Source organism: Marmota marmota, unplaced genomic scaffold (genome assembly GCF_001458135.2).
Source record: "Marmota marmota marmota unplaced genomic scaffold, marMar, whole genome shotgun sequence".
In the NCBI taxonomy this organism is placed as follows: domain Eukaryota; kingdom Metazoa; phylum Chordata; class Mammalia; order Rodentia; family Sciuridae; genus Marmota; species Marmota marmota.
The window spans coordinates 11,250,424-11,275,530 of record NW_026000057.1 but is presented as its reverse complement, the minus strand read 5'-3'; the positions used below and the strand labels follow the sequence as shown (position 1 = coordinate 11,275,530).

The 25,107-nt window shown below is 41.1% G+C and overlaps 1 protein-coding gene and 1 non-coding gene across 2 annotated transcripts in view; both read left to right on the top strand.

The window, feature by feature from the left end:
* Positions 1-7,777, top strand: part of Sfrp2 (secreted frizzled related protein 2) — an 8,019-nt gene extending 242 nt beyond the window's left edge. Inside the window, exons 1-3 of the mRNA XM_015484492.2 lie at positions 1-587; positions 2,905-2,985; positions 6,645-7,777. The exon at positions 1-587 is cut by the window's left edge and continues 242 nt beyond it. Coding sequence (XP_015339978.1) covers positions 86-587; positions 2,905-2,985; positions 6,645-6,949 — 888 coding nt within the window. The 5' untranslated portion in view covers positions 1-85 and the 3' untranslated portion in view covers positions 6,950-7,777. The remainder of the gene's footprint in view (positions 588-2,904; positions 2,986-6,644) is intronic.
* A 6,701-nt stretch (positions 7,778-14,478) lies between these two features.
* On the top strand, positions 14,479-14,551 carry Trnav-cac. Its single transcript has one exon. It is a non-coding gene; the product is annotated as a tRNA-Val (tRNA).
* Positions 14,552-25,107: the final 10,556 nt, after the last annotated feature.

Below are 25,107 nucleotides of genomic sequence, written 5' to 3'. Positions count from 1 at the left end.
GCGGACCCGGGACGAGCTCGAGCTCCGGTTGCCTCGCGCTTCCCCGGCTCGGCTCTCTCCGCCCCGCGGGGGTCGCGCGCCCACCATGCCACAGGGTCCAGGTTCGCTGCTGCTGCTCGTCCTCGCCTCGCACTGCTGCCTTGGCTCGGCGCGCGGGCTCTTCCTCTTCGGCCAGCCCGACTTCTCCTACAAGCGCAGCAATTGCAAACCCATCCCGGCCAACCTGCAGCTGTGCCACGGCATCGAGTACCAGAACATGCGGTTGCCCAACCTGCTGGGCCATGAGACCATGAAGGAGGTGCTGGAGCAGGCGGGCGCCTGGATCCCACTGGTCATGAAGCAGTGCCACCCGGACACCAAAAAGTTCCTGTGCTCCCTTTTCGCCCCTGTCTGCCTCGACGACCTAGACGAGACGATCCAGCCGTGCCACTCACTCTGTGTGCAGGTGAAGGATCGCTGCGCTCCAGTGATGTCCGCCTTCGGCTTCCCCTGGCCCGACATGCTCGAGTGCGATCGTTTCCCCCAAGACAACGACCTCTGCATTCCCCTCGCTAGCAGCGACCACCTCCTGCCGGCCACTGAGGAAGGTAAGCCTTCCCTCTTAATTCGTCCCCCTCACGGCTAAGACCCTCCCGTGGGATCCCGCAGCCCCCTTCTGGCATCCGGATTTGTCACGCTGAGGGTGCCAGTCCTGCGAAGGGCAGACGCTCTCCTTGCTCTCCTATGATGCAAGAAGACTATCAAATTTGAGACATCCCCACCCCCGAATTATACCAGAAAAAGAAATAAAACAAAGAACAACAAAAGCAACTTTTCTTTATAGACATACAATTCTTGCTGAAGATGATAACACTAGGGCGTCCTTCTGAGAGCGTTCGAAGTGGGCTTGTGTGGAGGAGTTGGTTGGTGGGGAGCCAGGGTTCCTTGACCATCCCTTATTCCTCACGTTCTTACCTCTGGGCAGTGTGCTAGTCTCAGCATCATTTCCCATACAGCCAGGATTACAAAGATGCACAAACGGATGACCTTTTAAGCTACCTTTTGTCCTTTGCCAGTTTAGGTTTTGGAGAGAAAACCAGGACTGACTGGAAATCTAATATTTCGTTTTAATTGCCCAGGTGTTTGAGAAAGAGGGCATAAAAGGAATCTCAAGGAATCATCTTTCTATCACTATCAGCTTTTATCTTAGGAGTGGTTTTAATTAACTGGATAAAATCATGCAAACGAGTTTCCCAAGTTTTTAGAAAACAGAGGGGGAGTTCCTGGGCAAAAACCATCAAAGCAATGAAAACCTCATGGGCTCTTGATATTCTTCCTGAAAGGAAAACGTATACAATGTGTCTGGGCTGATTTAGGTCCCCCTGGGATAGAAAGGGGGCTTCCTAATCCCTTTCAGGACTTCAGCAGTGTCTCCCTTTCAGTCTAATTGTTTTCCTACAGACATCATTAGTTAAAGAAAATGCAAAGTTGTTTAGCAATCTTTCCTGGCAGGCACCATGAGTTTGCAATCATCTTATTGGTTAGATTTCTAATTTATTGCAAATGTTTGGCATTTTTCAAACATTTGTCCAACATATACCATAGACTAACCAATACAGGTTAGTAACATTTTATATACATTCTGAGAGCTCCTAATTGGAAATATTTCATTTAGGTTGGGTGAGGGAAGTTAGTTTCTTGTGGGTTGGTTTGGGTTTTGTTTGGTTTTGTTTTTCCCCACTATCAATCAGTACCAACATTATACACTGTACATTTCTCAAAAAAAAAAAAAAAAGTTACTTTCCTACTTCAAAATAAAAGTTTGTGCTCTTCAAAATTTTCTTTTGGGGGGGGTGGATTTGATAAATAACTCTTTGATTATCTATCACATAAAGTTTTTTTCTGTGAAAATTCCATTCCACCTTAGGACAATTAAATTTTACCTAAACTTTAAAGACAGCATTAGCATATTTGTAAATGAAAGAAAGAGAATGTTTTCTCAAGAAATTAAGACTGTTTTAGAAGATCCTTCTAGACTTTTTGATAATGATGCAAACACAAAATTCCTAGGTTTGGTCAGACCCCACATACAGGTCTGCCTCATCTTTGACTAGCTTCAGAAACAGGTTTGTTTGGGGGGAGTTTTAAACAAAGAAAGGCAAGAAGAACCTGTACCAGGAAGCCTCATAGATAACCATGAAATAAATGCTGCCTAACTCAAGCACAGACAAATCAGAAAGCACAAGGTGAGACAGAACCAGTAAGAGCAAGCTGTTATAATTAGAGAGGTGTTTCCCAGGGGGAAAACAGCCCCCATATTTTGGTTGGGTAAGGGAAGATCCTTTTTTGTGGATTGTCCTGACAATATAGCACTAGCCACCCCTTCCTGCACAAGCTTCAAAATACCAAGCCATGGCTCCCTGAGATGCTGAGCTCTGCTGACTAGAATGAGCTACCCTGGTGTCCTCTAGCTGAGAAAGATCTTTGGACTGATTTTATGGTTACCACGTTTTCCAAAACTCTCAAGGGTCCCTTTGACGTTTCGGGTGTTTTCTTCTTAGAAAGACTTTGGGAATAACTTTATTAGACCAAATATGTCCCAGGGATGGGAAGGACAAGCTGAAAAGTTGCAACCTGTCCAAGTGAACTAGTTACACACACCTGCACACTCTGCCCACAACTTTTTATTTGGGAGTTATTGTTTATCAACATATGGGGCATTTTTCATATTATCCAACCAAAAATGAGGAGCAAAGGGGACTTTCTTAGAAATGAGTGATCCTACTTTTATAGAGGAGGCAGAAGCAGGGGTCTTCTAGGACAGTTGCTGCCCTGGCCTGGATAAGCCCTTTGGGTTATTTACAAATGCCACCTGCTATTCCCTTTTAAAGCAAACTTACTAAAGACTATTTTTCACACTTCTAGCTCCGAAGGTATGTGAAGCCTGCAAGAGTAAAAGTGAGGATGACAACGACATCATGGAAACTCTTTGTAAAAATGATTTTGGTAAGTAATACACCACCAGCACCAACAGATTTCACATTCAAAAGTTTTATTTACCAAACCTGAAAGTACAAATCATTAAGATGCTACTAAAGACTGGGTGAAATATAATCACAGCTCATGCTTCCTAAAGCCATTTAAGTTGCTCTTAGTTTCCTTGGTTGTCACAATCATATACTGAGTTACATTTTTGAGTGAGATGCAGTTTCCTTAAGCAGTAATCAAATAAGAAAATGACTCAAGTCATCAACATCCAGTGGCACACTTTTCAACTCACTTTGACTTTTTTTGTGCCAACAAACATAATCCCAGCCATATTCTCTTCTCTTGACATGTGTTCCAACAATTGGAATGCAAATATTATCCTCAGCAAAGAAGATTCGAGGCATTAAGTTGGCCACAAATAAGATAAATAAATACTTTTACTTATAACCCATAGTGATTTGTTCCTCTTATGTTCTATCATTAATGAATACATCCGAGGCACTGATCAATTATTTATAGGGGAGAGGATCCTTAAATTTAAAAAGAAGGACTTCATGAGAAGACACCTAACATGGGCTGTTGCATGATCCTCAATTACCATCTTAAATTCCTTTTTTAAAAGAAATTTTTGTAAAGTTTTATGAGTAAGTCTAGACACATTCGCCACACTTTTATGCAAATAGTTGGGGGGAAAAGGCAGAGAAGAAGAAAGCTTAGAAATTTACTTTAGCAAGATACATGAAAGATGCCACGATGACATGGTGCTTAAGGCCAATAAAAAACATATGTGATACGTTGCCCAAGTTCCATGAAGTCTAAGTGATTCCCCTTAAAAAGAGTATTAGAAGAGGAAAGAAAGTGGGAGGCTTCCTCTGCAAAGAACTCCACCAGTGCCTCCTCTGGGGTCCTCAGGCCTCCCAGCTGAGGGGGGAGCCCAGCTAGACCCAGAAGCAGTGCAAAATCCGAGTTGGAAATGGCCAAGAACTTCACCCAGACTCCTAAGGCTGTAATCCTATTCCAAGAGCAAACACCTTTTGTGTTAGTGTAACTGGTATCCTTAAAAGTATTTATTCAGGCAGAAACCTGAAGTTACTGGTAAATAGGTAAAGTCCTAAAGTCCTTGCTCTATCAATCAATAATGAGCTCAACAGATCTGTATTAGCACTTACACTGATTCAACAAATCCTTGAGACTGAGGGACATCATTCCAGCTCCCAGTTTTCATAGTCTTCCACTCTCGTTCCCTTGCCATCCCTGAAACCTTGGGCCCAGCCAGCTCCCTGACTCTGGAAACAATCCAATCACTGTCCTTCATCAGCTCCAGCTCTCTTCCAGAAGTAGCCTTGTTTTAACCTTGGCAGGTCCCAGAACAACCATGGCCCCCAACTTTGAAAAGGTTTCCCCCTGTTAAGGAAAAGGAGAGAAAGAAAGTAGTTCAAAGTCTTAACCAACCCTTCCCATCAGGAAGAGCCACAAATGGTAGGGCTAATAGGATTTCATACGTCTGCATTCAAATATGTACAAATTGCAAACTTTCTGGGGGCCAGGCATGTTAGCAGCAGATAATCCCAAACCACCAGAGCCTTACCAAAACACAGTTCTAAGTTTCCATGCTGAAAGACTTGATTAAAGACAAGAGATAACACCATTTTAGTAAAACAATCTCTCCACTCTCCTTTTGACCCATTAAGGGATAATGAAGTGGAATTTCAGGAAGGGCATCATGTACCTTTAGTTTACAGGCAGTGTTCCATGTTACTTCTGCTCTTCGTGGAGACATGGGTAGAAGGATCAAGCATAGCCATCTGATTTACTGACCCTTTTTATCATCTGGGAAAGCAGAAACTTCCCATCTGCACTCCTTAAACGTGGGGAAAATGTGGAACACCTCCTTACTTCAGAACTGCCTTCTGATCTATATGTAGATAGCTAGCTTATCATTGAGCAGGGTGGTATCATCACTCCAACATCCCTGGTCACATCTTCCAAGGCAGGAACAGTTATTTTGGAGCTTTAATTCCCTATGTTTGGTCTCAGCTGAAAATGCAAAGAGGAAACCCCTAATGTTTTCCCATGATACATGTTTGCCAAGTTGGTCATTATATAGCTACAGGAAGAGGAGTAATAAATCTCCTCCTGGTTAAAAGTGATGATTTGGTTTTTGATCTCCCAGCTCAAGAATGTTTCATTTGGCCAGGTGAAGTCTTGTACACACTCCATCTGTGCTAGAGAGCAGCTCCTGGATAATGTGTAATCAGTTCATGGTGGGGCTTTCCAGGGCCCTACCCGCTTTACAGAGACCACATGTGATATTTCCATGACTTTGGTCTCACAAAGTCTGAGAACTCAGTGCTGTTTCAGAGGCATATCCAGCATTCTTGATTTCATCCTGGTTAAGCTTCTCATTTCTGATTGGCTGGAAAGTCATACTCAGTTGAATTCCCTGAGATTTTCAAAAAAGATAGAGAAACCCTCAAAGAGTTATAAACACTCAAGAAAACTCTTCCTCTATTATTAATTTAAACAATGCATTAAACCCCATCAAAGTCAGGAAGTCATACTTGTATGTCCCCTATAGAGAACAGCTGTCAGTGGCACCAAGGGTCTTAGGACACATTGGAGTTGGGCAAATTAGTGCTCTCTAACCAGGATGGGAAATTTGACCTTCCCTCAAGAGAACTAGACTAAGGTGGGACACAATCTAACTGGGTAACCTGGTGCCAGTCACTAAAGTCTCTGGATTTCAGATTTTTCATGTAATAACAAGAGATCTTAATGGGATGACCTCTTCCAACCTTGAAGTTTTATCCTTTTCCTGCCTTCATGGAGTCTTGAAATTTAAATCCAGCATGTATGTTTGTAGAATTTTTCTTTCCCAAGGCATACTATTCATGACTATAAAATGTGTCTTTTATAGTAAACCACTTACGTTAGGTCTTAACATTCTAATGAGTCTACATATACATTTTGGAAACAGTACATATATGATCTGTAAATGCCTTGGCCTTGGACAGACAAATGAGAGCATATGAGGATGAGGTCTTCAGAAAAACACTTTTATGGCTAAACATGTTGTGCTCTTAAAAAGCGTCTTGCATATTTTTTCTCCTAGTTACTTTACCAAATCAAATGCAGCTGCAAGATCAATTCTCCTTCCCTGTAATCTGTTCTTTAGAAAACAATGATTGTGTGATACAATTTCCTTACAGGTTTGTCCAAAAACCTCTCCGACATAATAAATTGAGTTTAAAGTTTACGGCCACAGAAGGATCACGTTTCACCTAAGAGTCAGGCATTTCTTTTCATGCTGAAGTTTCCAATAGGGGAAGTCATTTGTTGGGGCGAGCAGGAACCACATGCAACCTACTTACAAACACAAGGGCGAGCGAGGAAACCAGGAGAAAAGTTAATTGAGTCCTGCAAAGAGAAAGCATTTGGAAAGGGTGGCTGATTTGAAACAAAGTGCCTGGCAAACGCTTTGAGGCTTTAGAAATGGAGCCACCTGCTGCCCCCAGCTCCCAACCCCCTACCTGCAACCCCTGACAGTCTTATTAGTTCTAGGAAGCTCCTCTTTGCTCACACACATGCCGCTGGACAGAGTGCACAAAGTTCCCAGCCTATACTGTTGGTCTCGTGGTAACTGGTGTGATTCCTTCTGCCCCCTCTCATCCTCACAGCGCTGAAAATAAAAGTGAAGGAGATAACCTACATCAACAGAGATACCAAGATCATCCTGGAGACCAAGAGCAAGACCATTTACAAGCTGAACGGTGTGTCGGAAAGGGACCTGAAGAAATCCGTGCTGTGGCTCAAAGACAGCTTGCAGTGCACCTGTGAGGAGATGAACGACATCAACGCGCCCTATCTCGTCATGGGACAGAAACAGGGCGGGGAGCTGGTGATCACCTCTGTGAAGCGGTGGCAGAAGGGGCAGAGAGAGTTCAAGCGCATCTCCCGCAGCATCCGCAAGCTGCAGTGCTAGTTCCGTCATCCGCTTGGCTCCTGACCGGTCAGCTCCAGAGCCCAGCTGACCACTTCCGCTCTAGGACGTCACTTCCTGTCTCCCAAGCACAGCCCCCTGCTCCAGCCCCAGCTGCCTTTTGCACGTTGCATCCCAGCATTCCCGAGTCACCAGGCCCTGGGAGGCCTGGGAGTGGATAGATGCTCTCACATAAGGGAAAACCCCCCAGATCATATGGAAATGTTCAAACTAATAAAATTATGAATATTTTTATGAAGGTTTAAAACAGTTCAATTCAAGGCTAGTTTTTGAATAGGTCCGACTGTGACTTGGGTCTGATTTGTTTCCCGCTATTTGGTGGGAAACAACTTTCCACAGATGTTGCCGTAGCATGCAAACTGTGGCCCAAACTTGTGGTTCACACTTGGTTGAGATAAAGCTGGCTGTTATCTCAACATCTTCCCGGGCTCCAGCCTGGGACTCAGCATCTAAGTCTTAACAACGATTCATTTTTCAATTTACACCCTCATTGGGAACGTCAGATTGTTGCATGTATCACATTCCAGCTGCAGACTTTCCATTTATAAAAAGCACATTAACCATTCTTCATAGTATGATCTCTTCAAATAAAGGACAAAGTAAAGAAATTTTATTATTGACTTGAGTACTTTAAGCTGTGTTTAAAACATTTTTTACTTAATTTTTGCAAATTAAACCATTGTAGCTTACCTGTAATATACATAGTAGTTGGCCTGAAAAAGTTGTAAAAATATTGCTTTAACCAACCCTGTAAATATTTCAGATAAACATTATATTCTTGTATATAAACTTTACATCCTGTTCTACCTATTCTTTGTCTTGTCTTTTCAGTGCAAGGGGCTGGGAGGGAGCTATGCATGAGTGGTCAATTTCTTCTCAGGGGGTCCAGTTTGTTTGAAGTTATCTGCTTCTCAAGTGTCTCCCCCCCCACGTCCTCAAGTGTCTCCCCCCCCACGTCCTCCCACCCTCCCACCTTGCGCCTCACATCTCCCACATTACACCACTGCTGACCCTGTGGGAAGCAGAGACTTGAAGGCTTCTTTTGTCCCTTCTCAGCAGTTCAGCTGCAGCTACTTGACAATGCTATGCTAAACTTAAGGCCCATGAGCTGTACAGTTGTGCTTTTCGTTTCCGGAGATTTTATAATGAAAAAGAATGACCATTGCAAAAAGAGGCAATTCCTTCTCTACTTAAACTTGGACCCTCACATAAAGAAGGCAGCCACAACTGAAGGAATGAAGGAAAATATGGTGAAAAACTAGCATTAATATAAGAAGTGGACAGACAGCCACAAAAGGTTTGTTTTAGTCCATGTGGGCTACTAGAACAAAATATTTTAGGCTGGATAATTTATAAACAACAGAAATTTATTTCTCCCTGTTCTGGGAGCTGGGAAATTCAAGGTCAATTTGCCAGCAGATTCAGTATTTGGTGAGAGCTCTGTTCCAGAGATGGTGCTTTCTCACTGTCCTCACATGTGGAAGGGGGTGAACAGCTCCCTCTGGGCTCTTTTGTAAAGGCATTAATCCCATTTACAAGGGCTCTGCTGTTGTGGCCTAGTGACATCCTCAGGGCTCCACCTCTTAAGAAGCAGTCATTGGGGATTAGATTTTAACATGAATTTTGGAGGGACATAAACACTCAGATCATAGCAGAATCCATCCAAAACCTTTTTATCATTTTACTATAAAGACTTTGCAGATATTCTATTAGACATATGAGGTAACAGGCCCAGAGAGGTTAGGCATTATAAGAGGCTGTAAGAAGTAGGGCCAGGGTTGCAATTCAGGCCCCTCAAATGACAAATTCTGCCTTCCATTCAACCCGAGAGGATTATAGAAGCATTATGTCACTCATCCATTCAACAAATATTTACTGAGCAAATATTTATTGAGCAATGTGCCAGGCCCTGTTCTAAGTGCTGGGGAAGCACTTAGCAGCACTTCATCTTATAGAGCTCATGTAAAGGAGTGAAGGAAAATTTTAAAGATAGCCACAATTCTGTAACTGAAAAGTTATATGAAGCCTCCACTTGATGGCATTTTTAAATTTAGTTTAAAAGTTTCCTAAACAAATACTCATGATCGTGTCTCTAGAACACTTCAAGTTCATCTGGCACCCAAAATTAACTAATTCACTACCCAGGCTGCAGTTTGTGGGGTCCCAGGCCTGAGTTGCATTGCAATTTGACTCTGCTTCTCATCTGATTCCACACACTCTGCTCCCATGGGGCCCCTATGGAGCAGATTAGAAAGGGGAGGGGCCCAAGGATCAAGGTCAACACTCATTTTAAACATGTGGAAGGGGAGATGAAAGATCCTGGAAAAGATAGGAAAAAAAGAAAGAGGAAAGGGAAAATGTTGGGCACCGTGGCACACACCTGTAATTCTAGCTGCTCAGGAGGCTGAGGCAGGAGGATCACAAGTTCAAAGGCAGCCTCAGCAACAAGGCACTAAGCAACTCAGTGAGACCCTGTCTCTAAATAAAATACAAAATAGGGCTGGGGATGTGGCTCAGGGGTCAAGTGCCCCTGAGTTCAATCCCCAGTACTGGGGAAAAAAAAAAAAAAAAAGGAACAGTAAATCAAGGATTTACCTTATCAAGGATGAGCAATCAGAATGGGGAAAATCATGCAATGGGCAAAAAGAAACCATTTGGAAGAAACTGTCCTGACTGCTCTCTCTCCAATCAAGGCAAACAATATGTGCTTACATAACAGAATGCAAAAACTTCAGCTCTGGAGAACAAGTTAAAGCTAGACCCACCTCCTACAATCATGTTGTAAGGAGTTAGCAGCTCTGGCATCGTGCCAACATCTGCCTCTTACATGTATGTCTCTCTGTGGACATTTCAACCGCTGCCTCACGCCTCTTGTTCCCATCTTGGCAGAGAGCACAATCCAGTGAGACATGGATGAGGCAGCACAGGTAGGTTATGTTTGATTATTTTATTTTATTTTATTTTATTTTATTTTATTTTATTTTATTGTTTTGTTTTGTTTTCCATGGTGGTTCAAATAACAATGGCTCATTTATTTTTGAAAGAATCATGATTGTATTATTAATTACTTTTTCAACTATCAGATTTCTTTTGCAGGCAGATGAAAACATGAATGTCCATCCATTATTGCAAAAAGAAAGCAAGTAAGAAGACCTAGTAGTAGGTTTCTGAGTTCCCTAAAATGATTTGTGATCCATTAGTAAAGTTAACATGCCCCAAATAGGAGATCAGCCTAAACAGAAAAGTTATAAGATATGAAAACTATAACAAATTTATAAGGGGCTTTTGAGTAACATTTCCTAACAGCACAAAAAATAAAAGCACGGTCCACATCCACAAATAGTATACTGAAATGTACAGGATTAAAAATAAGTTTTATCAAAAAGTGCCTTCTATTTCTTAATTTCTTTTCTCTCATCAAAAAATAATTTGGCAGCATTTTTTTTTTTAACTTTCAGTGCTGTTTTCTATCAGGTTTTCAGTGTTCTTGAGTTGGGAGGCAGGATTACCTTAAAAAGCAAATCCAGGTAATGAACCCCTTATGCAGTTGCTGCATCTGGATTATTAAAAAGCAAATCCAGGTAATGAACCCCTTATGCAGTTGCTGCATCTGGATTATTGAACAATATGGTTTTCACCTATGAAACAAATTGCACAAGTATAGACTAATTTATTAGCTCAACACATGTTTACTGAGCACCAATTATTGACACTGGCTCACTCATTCAATTAATATGCATTCAGAGATTATCCACAAGCCAGGTGCTGTTCTAGATGCTCAATACAGTTATCTGCCTTCCTTTGGTCTTATTCTAGAGTAAGGAATTGTGCTAGGCTCTGGTGATACAGGGGTTAGAGCCTTTTCAAAAAGAACTCATAATCCAGTCATAATCTAATACAGGAGAAAAGCTTGCAAACAAATAGATTATCCCAAAATTCTGTGTTGAGAGGGAAATGTGTACATGTCCCAAAGGAGGGCCCAGAGGAGAGAGTAGTTAACTCAGGTAAAATTACAATGTTTGGTTCAGGTTGAGTTTAGAATCAGGTAAAGGTACTTAGAAAAATTTTCAACGGATTGCGCCAGAAGATTTTCTATTAAGACAGACTCTTACAACTTATTTATCATCAGTTTTACATATTCCCAGCAACAATGTGCAACTGGCATGCTGAAGATATTTTGTACTAATGCTACAAAAAAAAAAAAAAAAACCTAGCACACGACCCATAGCCTTTATAATACTCAGTAATGTTGAAAATTCTCAAATTACAAACTAACATATAGACCAGAAAAAACTAGAAATTAAACATAATGAAACTTTTAAATATAGTTTATAATTGTCCAGAGAGTGCTACAGATAGGTAAGTGCTTAAAAATTAAGTTAATAAAGACATCAGTCAATGCACATAGTGTTAAGACAAATCAAAGAATTTAACTGCCTCAAGATATTCTAGTACAGAGTAATAAAGTCATTAACTTTTCCCATTATATAATTAAACAAGCAAAAGATGAAAACTCACTTTCAGTAACTGGGTCCATCCCAGCAGAAATACATCTGACAATCCATGAAATTTCTCATGCTCTTGTGTGTATCTACACACAAATGTAACCCTGGCAGAAAATCTCTAAAACCATATAACTTAAGGTATAACTGTATAACTTAGCTCATTAGAAACTGCAGTAAAAGTAGCAAGCACCTTGGTGTCACTTTTGAAACTCGGAGACCAAGTAAGTCAACATTTCCTACAAGCCTGAGTCTGATCATCTCTAAACAATTAAGAATCATTACTGAGCTGGAGCTATAACTCAGTTGGTAGAGTGCTTGCCTAGCATGCACAAGGCCCTGGGTTCAATCCCTAGCACCACTAAAAAAAAAAAAAAAAAAGGGGGGAAAAAGAAGAAGAAGAATTAGTACTCAGCAAGTTACGCCAAAGCTCAAGGCATTCCTATCTCCTCTCCTTTCCATCCTCCATTTTGACATGTAATTCTCATGTTTCTGTATCTGAAGATACTCACAGTAAGAAAGAATACCAGTCTGCAATTGGTCTCCTCCCACCATCACCAGCTCCCAATACAATTCAACTTCCTAAGCACACTGGGGTTGCTTAAGTTTGCTTGGTCAATTAGGGCCCTGGAAGAGGAAGAAATGGGACCACAAATACTATCTTCTCCTCCCTTCTTCCAAGGAGATTTTTCCACCCCCACAGAGAACTCAGGCTCTGCTCTGTGCTGCCCTCTTCTCACTGGGCTTGCTAAACAGCACCAGGATTTCAGTCTGCATGAGTACAGAGAGTCATTCACTCAACAACCTTACACTTGGTAGGTATCTCCACTGTGAGCCACGCATCGTTCCTAGGTACTGGGATTTCAATGATGACTACAGCACCATGGCTACCCTTAAGAAGCTCATGGTCTAATATGACTCACAAGGAACAGACAACAGAAAACAAGACCCACATTTCTTCAGACCATCCTGGACATGGTCTGTTTCAGCCCCATTAAGTCTTAAAGATACAAATAAGTTCGCCATATAAGTCAGCTTTCCAAAACTGTGACAAAATGCCTGAGATAATCAACTTAAAAGGAGGAAATCTTTATTGTGGCTCATAGTTTCAAAAGTTTCAGTCCATGATCATATAGCCATGTTGCTTTGGTGAGAGTGTATGACAGAGGAGGCCTGTTCACCTCGTGGTGGCCAGAAAGCAAAATAGAGAGAAAGGGACTCAAGTCTCAGTATCCCCTTCAAGGACACCCCCAGTGACCTATCTGCCTTCCACTAGGATTTATCTTCTAAAGGTTCCACCACCACTCAAAAGCAACACAGGCTGAGGATCAAGCCTTCAACACATGGGCTTTCGGGGACCCTCTAATCCAAATTATCTTTCACCCGTTTAAAATAATATTAAAAATCAAAATCTCCAGGCCCAAAAATTTCATAGAGAATTTTATCAAACATTTAAAGAATAATTAACACCAAAATTATACATCTTGTCCAGAAAACAATAAAGGACAAGATACTTCCCAACTTACTTTATGAGACTAATACTTAGACCAGACAAAGATAGCCCAAAAAAAGAAAATGAATCTCTCTCATGATCAAAAATCCTCAGCAAAATATTAGCAAATTAAATCTACCAATAGGGGCTGGGGATGTGGCTCAAGCGGTAGCGCGCTCGCCTGGCATGCGTGCGGCCCGGGTTCGATCCTCAGCACCACATACAAAGATGTTGTGTCCGCCGATAACTAAAAATAAATAAATATTAAAATTAAAAAAAAAAAATCTACCAATATATTAAAAAGAATATTATACTACAAGCATGCTGGATTTATTGAAAGCATACCTAACAGTTTCAATATCTAAAAGTTAATCGATGTAACTCATCATATCAACAAACTAAAGAAATAAAAATTATATATAAATTGAATCAAACATCTTTTGACAAAATTCAAAACTTGGTGATAAAATTGCAAGAAATGGAAGGGAATTTCAAAGAATTCAAAGAATATCAACCAAAACTCCTAAAATTTAAATCATACTTAATGGTAAGTGACTGAGTTTGTTCTTCCTAAGATCAGGAACAAGGAAAGGCTGTCCACTCTTTTCACTCTTACTTAACACCATATTAGCAGATCTAGCCAGGTAAATAAAACAAGAAAAAGAAATAAACAGCTACAAATTATATAGGAAAAAATACAATTTATCTATTTACAGATACGCTCATCTACCTACAATTCCAAAGAAACTACCAAAAAAAAAAAAAAGAACTCACTCCCATACTGAAGTAAGTTCAGTAAGGTCACTGGAAATAAGATTCACACACAAAATCAATTGTATTAAATATACTAACAACAAACAAGTGAAAACTGAAATAAAAAGAACCACACCATTTACAAACACTCCAATGAAAACAAAATATGTATAAATCTAACAATGCACATACAGGCCTTATACACCAAAAAATGCAAAATCCTGGTGAAAAACATCAAAGAAACCCTAAATAATGGGAGAGACATACTATGTTCATAGATTGGAAGACACAACATGATAAAGATGTTAATCTTCCCAAACTGATCTATAGGCATAGTGCAATTGCTAACAAGATCTCAGTAAGCTTTTTTTTTTTCAAACATGGACAACTTTATTCTAAAATTTATATTAAAAGGGAAAGGCCCTAGAACAGCAAAAAATATTTGAAAGACAATAATGAAATAAATTATTTTCCCCATGTTAAGACTTACAATTTAGTTACAGTAATCAAGACAGTGTGGAAAGAATAGACACATTGATCAATGGTACAGAATAGAGAATGGGCTCACACAAATATAAACAGTTATTTTTTGACAAAGATGTGAAAGCAATTCAATGGAGTAGGGATAACCTTTTCAACAAATGGTACTGGAGCAATTAGATATTCAATAAGCAAAAACAAAAACAAAAAAACTAAACCTCCTCACACTACATACAAACATTAACTTGAAATGAGCCATCAACTTAATTGCAAAATGTAAAGCTGGGGATATAGCTCAGTTGGTAGAGTGTTTGCCTCACATGCACAAGGCCCTGGGTTCAATCCCCAGCACCACTACCAAAAAAAAAAAAAAACAGTAAAGCTAGAAAACTTGTAAGTTTTCTAGAAAAATTCCTGGTAATTGATAAAAAAAAAATAATGATTAGAGAAAATATTTGCATACCATATATCTAACAAAGGACTTGTGTCTAGAATATATAAAGACCTCTCAAAACTCAACTATAAAAAAAATCAAACAATGCACTTAGAAATGAGCAAAAGCATGAATAGATATTTCACAGGCAAGGATAAACATGATCAATTTTGATAGGGAGATGGTGGAGATTGAACCCAGGGCCTTGCACATACTAAGCATGTGCTCTATCCCTGAACTACACTCCAGCACCTGGTTAGATATAGTCCTGATGGTGTCCACCAGGGACACGGGAGGAGGGGGTGGCAGCCATGTCCCAGACACTTGCCACCCAAATCCAAATAGGACAAAGGAGGCTTTTTTGTGGTGTTTAATGCAATGATGAACAGACAAAGCACTTTATTAGGGTTCTAAGCAGAAAATTCAAAAACATAAGTTTTAAATTTTAATTTTGTTAGAGCATCATGAGAAAGCCAGATCGTGGTACACTTACTTTTACTTTTTAAAAAAGTTATACTTTTTGCATAGGGTGATATGGTGAGATAGTAATAATACTTTGAGTGCTTTGAACTTCTAAAAATCTTAACACTCACTACTGAAAGTGAGAGGGGAGCCGTCCAGAGTGCTGCCTGGTCCCCGTCACATGTCCCAGCCTGGCTCCATTAAATACTTAATCCACAGAGGATTAGAATGTGTGCTCTGGTTTACAGCAATGTAAGGACAGAAAAGAAAAGTTATACTACAAGTCACTCCCAAACCTACCTACCAGAGCTAGATATCCAACATGAATCTTGAACTGTGTTTTTAATATCTAGGCACTTCTAGATATTCACTCAAAATAATTGAAAATATGTAGTCACAAAAAAATTTGCATAAGATTTTTCATAGAAGCGTAATGTATAGTAGACTAAAAGTGGACACAACCAAAACTTCCATCAATTCATGAGAGAATGGGGTATGTTCCCATAATGGAATATTATTTGACCATAAAAGGGCTGCAGGACTTGAAAGCTTGATGCTAAGAAGCCAGATACAAAGGCCACATATTATAGGATTCCATTTATATATAACATCCTCAACGGACAAACCACAGAGGCAAAAAGCAGATTAGTGGCTGTCAGGAGATAGAGGAAAAGAGAAATAAGGTGTGACTGCTAATGAATATGAGGTTTCTTTTGGGATGATGGAACTGTTCTGGAATTAAGTAGTGGCGATGGGTGCTCCAATTTGTAAATATACTTAAAACCACAGAATCATAAACTTTAAAAGGGTGAATCATGTCGTATGTGAATCATGTCTCAAGTCTGTTGTTTGTTTGTTTGTTTGTTTTGGTAGCAGGGATTGAACCCACGGGTGCTTAACCACTGAGCCTCATCCCCAGCCCTTGTTTATATTTTATTTAGAGACAGAGTCTTACTGATTTGCTTAGGGCCTCAATAGGTTGCTAAAGCTGGCGTTGAACTTGGCGATCGTCCTGCCTCAGCCTCCTGAGCCACTGGGATTACAGGCCCAGTTCAAGTCTGTTATTTTTTAAAAGACCAGGTATCCCAAGGCTTAAAATCACAGAGTATATGACACTTGAGACTTGAAGCCATGTTTGTTGACTCTAACATGGTCTTGACTACCAACTCTTCTCCTGGACCTCCTACCTTTTTCATATTAGAGACTTTCTGGGGAATGTTATCGTTTCACCACTGTCAAACCAACAAATCTTTCCCTATTCCTAAATTTTGAGTCTCTGTTTATCTTCTAACAGTGGCAACTCTGCCTGCCTGGCCTGGAGTGCCACAAAATTAACACTCACTAAATGAAACCTAGCTTCACCCTCCACAGCATACACCTCCATTTAGGAATAGTCTTATTGGTAATTACTACTCCCTAGCTGATGTCCTTTCCAATGCTCAGGCCCCTTCAGAGAGCAAAGATAATTAATCTACCCCAAGTTCAGTAAATGATCAAACTTTCCATGCTCAGGCTACCAGCTCTGACCATTTTCTTTGGTGATTCTTTCCTCCGCTGACATAACCCCATGAGATTTTTCTTTTTCAGTTCATTACTAATAATTCCTTTAATATATACTTAAAGTATGGACACAATATGGACCAAAAGGAAAAACTGGAGACTCTGTCTCTAAAACAGTGCAGAGAGGCAATAGAGGAGGCATGGGCACGCGATGTTCTCACACACTTACACCAGGACGAAGCTTTCTTTGAGTTGCTCACACATAGTCATTTCCAAAACTATGATCACTTTGAAGCACAATCATGCTACATTCAGGAAAGTATCAACCCTATTCCTTAAATCACCCACCTACCACCATGTTCAGGATAGCTTCTAAAGTTTTCCTTCATTTGAAACCCAGAAAAATATTTACTCTAAAAATCAAATATACAGGGCTGAGTGTGGTGGTGCACACCTGTCATCCCAGTGTCTCGGGAGGCTGAGGCAGGAGGATCATGAGTTCAAAGCCAGCCTCAGCAACTTAGGGAGGCCTTTTAGCAACTTAGTGAGAACCTGTGTCTAAATAAAATATAAAAAGGGCTGGGGATGCGGTTCAGTGGTTAAGCACCCCTAGGTTCAATCCCCAGTACCAAAATAAAATAAAATATACATAAGTAATTTTATACTTAGTATTAAAAATTATTTAAAGTCATAATTGGGCAGCATGCCCAGCACAAAATTTTTGTTTATAAATGTTTAGTCACTTGAAGTATTTGAAATCTTTTCCAAAGAAAAGATGAAACTAGCCACAAACATTCTATTCTCTGATATTCCCAAATAATGTAAATATGTGTTTTATTACTGTATGGAAACTATTCCAGCTATTACATAATATGCTAGGTTTATTGTATTAATAGAATAATTTTTAAAAAGCATCTGTGTCTCCAACACTCATTTGTGTTCATGCCACATATTTCTTAGCAGTTCTGTGACTAAACACAAAAATGTATGCTCCATTCAATTCAAGGGTAAGAAAACAGGTAGAACAGAAGTGAGTGGAGCAGTTCCTTTTATACTGCTTACCTTCTCCCAGCCATCTCAGAGCATCTCCCCATGATACAAAAATATGTCCTTTCCTTGATCAATATGTTTCTAAATAAGAGGTACAGTCATGAATCATTTAATGACAGAAATATGTGCTGAGAAATTCATCATGAGATGATTTCATTGTTGTACGAACAACATAGGATGTGCTTATACTAGCCAAGACAGCCATGAAGTCATAAGTGATGTTATCTTATGGGACTACTGTTGTACATACAGTCAACTGTTGACCAAAATATCCATATAGGTAGTACGTGACTGCAGTTATGTGCTCATCATGAAATAGGAATATGAAATATTATAAAATATAAATATTATTATAAAATAAGAAAGTGCTCATATATAAAAGTAATATGTAATCATAAAATAAGAAGTTAAGATATGCTTATTCTGAACTGTGTTGAATTAGGTTAAGGGCACACTTTAGGCCCTCCTATTTGCAGTCAGATACATGTGAAGAGTTCTCAATGGTTCTGCACTGGGTAGATTGGGAAAGTCTGTGGCCACAGAGCAACTCCCTCTCCCTCCAGGAAGAACTGCTGCAGGTGAAGGGCTGAAGGAAACCTCACTCCTCTTCCACAAGCCAGTGAAAGGGATGGGCAGGAGCACCACCCATTTGATTTGGCTCCAGGGCAGCCATTGTGCTAGATGCCATGGTGGAATGACAAAGGACTGGGAGAAGGTCTCTGCTTTCCAGGGGTTTAAAATGGGTGACTGACAGAGACATTCAGTAGTCCCTCCTTAGCCTTGGTTTTGCTTCTGTCTGTATCAGTTACCTTTAGTCTACTGTGGTCTGAAAATATTAAAGGGGAAAATTCCAGAAATAAACATTTCCTAAGTTTGATATTGTGTGCTGTTCTGAATAGCATGATGAGATCTCAAACGGCATCCTACCTGGAATATTAATCATCCTGTGGTCCAGTGTATCCACGCTGTATACACTACCCTCCCTCAATCATGTACATAATAGCCATATCAGTTAACAGATCTACTCTTGAGGTACTGCAGAGCTTGTGCATAGGATCTGGTATTATCTGTGGTTTGGAGCATCCACCAGAGGTCTTGGATCATATCCCTAGAGGATAAAGGGGGACTACTATACCTATACTTTCAGTATCAAGTAGTTTAGAATAGAGACAGAAACAAAAAAAAACCCAGGGGAGGAAAGGGTTGAGAGAGGTATACTGTCATTGGAGTCTGAAAAAGCCTGGTGAAGGAACCAAGTTGGGCAGGCTCTGGGATGCAGGAAGGGACCCCCACAGATTCAAATTAGGGAAGGAGAGAGCTTGGCAAACAGAGAAGATGGTCCAGAAATCCTTATTCATTCTTCTCTGTAAAGTGAGACTAGTGAAAATACACCTAACTCTCACAGATTAAATACAAGTCAAGTCCCTGACGTTAGGAGGCATCATAAGAAGTTTTAGCTATTTTCTTTTTTTTAAGAGAGAGAGAGAGAGAATTTTTTTAATATTTATTTTTCAGTTTTTGGCGGACACAACATCTTTGTTTGTATGTGGTGCTGAGGATCGAACCTGGGCCGCACTCATGCCAGGCGAGCGCGCTACCGCTTGAGCCACATCCCCAGCCCAAGTTTTAGCTATTTTCATGGGTAGGAAGCAGAGTAAGAAATAAGGCCAAGAGGAGGACAAAAATAACTGTGTCCTCTTGTTGGTGCTTTTCTAGCTAACCTGTTTCAAGCCCCTGAGAAGGACAAAGATCTAACATCAAAAGAAATGAGAATATTGGTATTTTTCTTTCACAAGAATGTGACTTTGATGGAACAGAGATACAACATAATCTTGACCGTTCACCTGAAGTACAGAACTAGAATGGCAAATCCTTGGCTTTCACTAAATATAAAAAAATACAGGACACCACACCAGAATGGGGCTTTCTAGAGGCTCCCCAGCAAAGCCACACACACACACACACACACACACACACAGACACGTGCAGTCTAGAGATTACGGAGCTGAACAGCCGTGGGCACTGCTATGCATTCTTCAATAAAGCAATTAATCTCTTGATTAAACGTCTTTGTCTGTACAGTGCCTGGTGATACTCTTCACTGGGGGACACTTTCACAGATAATATGTGTTTAGCCTGATGCCTTGGCACACAGTCGTGTTTGATAAAAATGAACTCTTTACAGTTAGGATGGGGGGACTAGCTTGCCTGGTAAGGGATGTCTGGCTTTTAACTTAGTAAAGTCTAGAACTTTTAAAGGAAGCACTGGCCAAAAGAAATCAAGGAGTGGGGAAAGGAAGAAGTCCCATCAAGGACTGAAATGTGGTTTTCCCTCCTGCCGAGAGGGCCCCTGCACTCCATAAACTAGAATGACCCTAGCTGAACTTCCAGGCTTGAAAGTATGGTTGCTTTTTAAAAGGAGTTCTTCTTTCTCAAGATCAATTGTTCAACAGAAATGAAAAGCTTGCCCTCCGAAAAGGCTCAGTCCTAAAACCTGCAGGGTAAATCATTAAAAGCAAGAATGTGCCATTTCTCCGTAGGGAGCAGGGCATGCCATGCACGCTGTGGTCTGACCACTGCCACTCTGCTGTCCCTCTATTCTAAATTAACCAGAAACCCAAGAACCTGAAAGCTGAGCTCTAGCTAACATTATTTAAATGAACTGGCTGTTAAGTGAACCTTAAACCACATGTCATTTGGTGGTGGGGCTGCCCTGGGCCAAGAGACGGTTAACACAGACAGTTCCCAGCTTACAAACGGATTGTGTTCCAAACGTGCATTTGGAAGAAAGAATGCATTTTCCCAGAGAAGCGAGGCTACAAATGGCAATTAGGGCCACAGGCCAGCTCACAAAAAGCATGTGACCATAATATGGCAAAACTCTGTACATTTTAGCTGAAAAAGAAAGAAAAAAGTAGAAATCATTAGTGTTTACAATACCAATTAATTAAAGAGATAAAGTTGATATCCTTCATTTGTGCTGAACACTAGTGCTTAAGTTATAGACTATTTAATTAGAGGTGGATGGAAATGTCTATCCAGGTAGCCTGAGGGGCCAGGAAAGCAGGGGCTACAGGAAAGAACTCTCATCACTGGAGATCAGTCCAACTTGATGGGGTTTCCGCCAATTCTAAGAGGCAAGTATCTACTTCTGAAGACCCAACAGTGCCAGAGAGGGGTTTGCAGTGGCGAGGGGGTGGATACTGGCTTCAGTGGGACCTGACCCCCTTAGCTGATTGATCCTACCAATGGCAACTTTGCCCCTGGACCCAAGAATGGATGGAGTCCAGAACCTTTGGGGTCTCTTCTGAACTAGTTTCCAAGATCAGATGAGCACTTGTTACTTGAACTGCCTGGATGGTGTTGAGTTTGATATGCCCCTGTCCCCACAGGGACCGAATCTGCTCTTGTCTTCCTCTTCACAGAGGAGACTCCCTCAACCCCAGCCAATTGTCTGGATCCTCCCTTTGCCACCCTACTCCATACATGACCAGCACTGCACCTGGGTGGGTACATTTTGAACCACCTATTTTAACTTAATGCTGAAGATCAAATGCACATTTTGTCTGTCAATATGTAGGAAGAAAGGGAGAGGAGGAGGGACGACGGAGAGAGGGAGAGACAGAAAGAAAGAAGTGGGCTGGAGATGGGGATCAGTTGTCATTTGTAGAGCAATAGCATAGAATTGCAAGATCTAAACATCAGGGGGCAACACGCACCCAGAATGTAGAGGAGAAAAGCAGAGGACTCAAATAAGTGCTGGGGGTGTGAGCAGGAAGGCTGAAGGGAGTCACTGTGGAATACATAGTTTAACACTGACACATGTTCCTAAGAAATGTGCACCTAGCTTAATCCACATAAACTAAATGCATTTATTAATTCCCTTTTTAAAAAAATCACAAAAAGTCTCATAATTTTTTCTTCAAATTGAATTATGCCCCTTGTTCATTTTCTATTAAGCTATGCTGATTGATGATTGATTGATTGATTGATTGATTTTGCAGTGTCAAGGATGGAACCCATGGCCTTATGCATGCTAGTCAAGTGCTCTAATACTAAGTTACATCCCCAGCCCTGACTTGGGCTTTTTAAAAATTAATTTCTAGCACATCCATTTGTTCTGAGTATTAAGCTTTCGTCATGTAGATATATGAAAATATCTTCTGGTAGTCCATGGTTTGTGTCTCTTTTATTTTTTAATGGTGATTTTCTGTTGTACAAAAATTTTCAGTTTTAATATAAATTAAGTCATTAATTCCCCCCCCCCTTTTTTTGTTGTTGTTGCTGTTTTCTTGGTTTGTTTGTTTTACAGTGCTGGGGATCAAACCCAGGGCCTCACACATGCTAGATAAGTGCTTTACCACTGAGCTACATCTCAGCTCTTGGTTTGTTCTTTTTGAGTGCTGTTTGACATCTCTTTTTCTATCTTGAGATCATATTCTTTTCAATCATCTTAAACCTTTGCTTTCTAGCCTCCTATTTGAAATTGGTCTGGTATAATTTTTTTCATATGAATAAGCCAACTACTGCAACAAAAATCATCCTTTCACTGCCAAGTAGCCATTTCTTTCATAAAAATTTCTTTCCCATAAATGCACATGCCCATCAGGGGACCCCTATTCCATGGGTCCATTTGTCCATTACTATACCAAAAATCATATTTAACCATAATATTCTTGGTCTCTTCGTTTTCCCAACCCCTCTGCTACATTTACCCATTTCTTCCATTACATTAATGTAATCACCTCAAAGCTCTGCAGTATAGAAGTTGACAGAATACCTGAGGCTGGGTACTTTATAAAGAAAAGTATGTATATCATAGTCTTAGAGGCTGAAAGTTCAAGATTGGGCATCCCCAACTGTTCAGCCTCTGGTGAGGGCCTCATGGTAGACAGCTTCACAATAATGAGACAGGACCAGAATTTTATGGAAAAGAAACTTCTATTGCATCTGGAATATTTTATTTCTTATTTTGCTGTCTTGGAAGAATCCAGAAAAAAAACAAAAATTGAGGACCTCCTGGGCTGGATAAAAACATTGGTCTTTGCCATAGAAAGACAAACCAGACACTAGGTAGGAATGTGACAAGTCCAGATGTGGAGATTCAGGGGCCAGACTCCTTTTTGTAACCACAAGCTCTTGCAGGAACTAGCCAGGGATCCTAGAGAACCTAACCACTTCTCACTGGGCCCCACTTCTTAAAGGTTCTACCACCTTCAACACTGCTACACTGAAAACCAAACTTCTATCTAGCACATGACCCTTTGGGGGACACACTGAACCTATAACCAAATCACAGCACCTTGACTCAGTGAACCACTGCATAAAGCTGAGCTTACTTTACAGGGAAATGAGCCATTGGTTCTGGTTGGCTGGAATTTGATTGTAAAAGGAGGTCAGTATGAGAGGAGGAAAGATCAGAAGAACCCCATCATTATTGATGGCCGGGAAAAAAAGACTTCTTGAGTTTTGTTCTGATATGATTGTTGAGCTGAAACCAGAAGCTAGATGCCTACGTTTGTGTTTGGATGTGTCTATAGTAAAATGTGGATTTTTATGGCATCCTTCAACCAGGGAAGAACGTCTCCTATCAGGAAGGTAGAATTTTCATAGTGATCATGAGCCAGACTTTCACAGGCAAAGGAACTTCCATTTCCATCTGGAATATTTTATTTCATTATTTATTATCTATATTGGAATATAGATAAAATGTGAGGACCTTCTGGGCTGGAAAAAACATTGGCTTTTGCCACTGCAGGTATGCCAGAAGCTAGGCAGGAACGTGGCGCGTTCACATGAACTCTCTACTTTTTTCTCCCCAAATCAGCTGCCATCTCCCCTATGCCCTTCTCAGGGGATGGCAGCACCATCTGCCCAATTGCTAAGCCCCTCAAGCCCTGTGCTTGGGTGTCATCACTGAAGATCAGTCAAGTCTTGTAGATTCTATCATCTAAACCTCCTGGCCCCATCCATATCTCTCCATCTCTTCTCCACCCTATCTCTCCACACACTCACATACCCCCAAGGCCACCATCACCATCAGTGGAACAATAGCAAAAGCATTCTGACAGGTCTCTTTATCTTGAGTCATGGTCATAGATTCCAAGTCTAATAATGTCATCCCTCACTTATTGTGAGGGCTTCCCACTCTTCCAAGGCCACCACCCAATCTGTTTAATCTGATATGCATAGCCCTTCTGAATCTGACAGTCACTTTCTTGAGTGGTTAAGAGCTCAGACCATGAAGTCAGACTTCTCTGGATTCAAATTCCCACGGTACTGCCTATTAGCTTTGAAACTTGAACAAACTTCAGAACCTCTCTGTTTCAGTGTTCCCATGTGTCAAATGGAAATATTAACAATAGTTCCCTTTAGGGAGTTGTTGGGAGAACTGAATGAGTTAATGCCTGTACAGTGCTTGGAACCAGCCAGGGCACATAGTGAGCTTTCTGTTAGTGTCAACTATTGCTTTTATTTTGGTTTCCACAGTTCACTGTGCTTTCTCCAGCCTGCAGGCCTTGGCATCTCCTGTTCCCTCCATCTGGAACACTCTTTCCCAAATCCCGATCACACTACAAGGCAATCTTTGGAAGTGAACAACAGCAGCAGCAGCACCAGGAAACTTGTTTAAAAAGACAAATTCTCAGGTTCTAGCCCAGACCTCCGACATCAGAACGTGGGATGGACAATCCAAGTTTAACAGTCCTCCATGGGAGTCTGATGTGCAACTAGAGCTGGAAACCAGGTTCATTTACCGTGGTAAATGTCCTTAGATGATTATCTGTCTCCACCCCATTAGACTGTAAGTCCCTCAACAGCACAGATACTTGCAGCTTGTTCCTCGTGGATGTTGAAAAAAATAAGAGCCCTCACAAACTGAAATGGAAAAAGCCTTGTTTTGTCGACCAGATGACTTAACTGTGTGTTCCTTCATTGTCTATTTCCCTCCATTAGCAGCCAGGTCTCTCTAAGGCTCACCTAAATATTCCAGCTTGTTCCCAGCCTTGAGTGCAGCCTTAGGCCTAAGTGCAAGGTAGAGGGCAAAGGAAAGCTGTGAGCCATTACCCAGGAGGCCCTGCAGCTCTGGAGCACCACAGGGGCCACTCACTGAGTCTGTGTGCTTTCCCGGGAGTGCAAAAGAGGTTCAATCTCAGCATCTGGACAACCATGGGAAATCTTGCCTACTAAGAGTTACTTCTGGGGAAGATCTGAAGCGAAAACCTGCTCTTTACCTCCTCAGACCCTTCTCCTCCTCTCCCTCCTTCCCCTCCTGCCTCCTGCTCCTCCTCCTCCTCTTTCTTCTCTGTCCCCTCTGCTACTCCTCCCTTTCTCTCTTCTTCTCCCAGCCTTCCTTTCCTTCTCCCTCCTCTTCCTCTCTCAAGTCTCCCCCCTTCCCTCCCCTCCCTCCTCCCCTCCCTCCTCCCCTGCTCTCCCTCCTCTCCCTTCTCTTCCTCTCTCTTCTATTTCT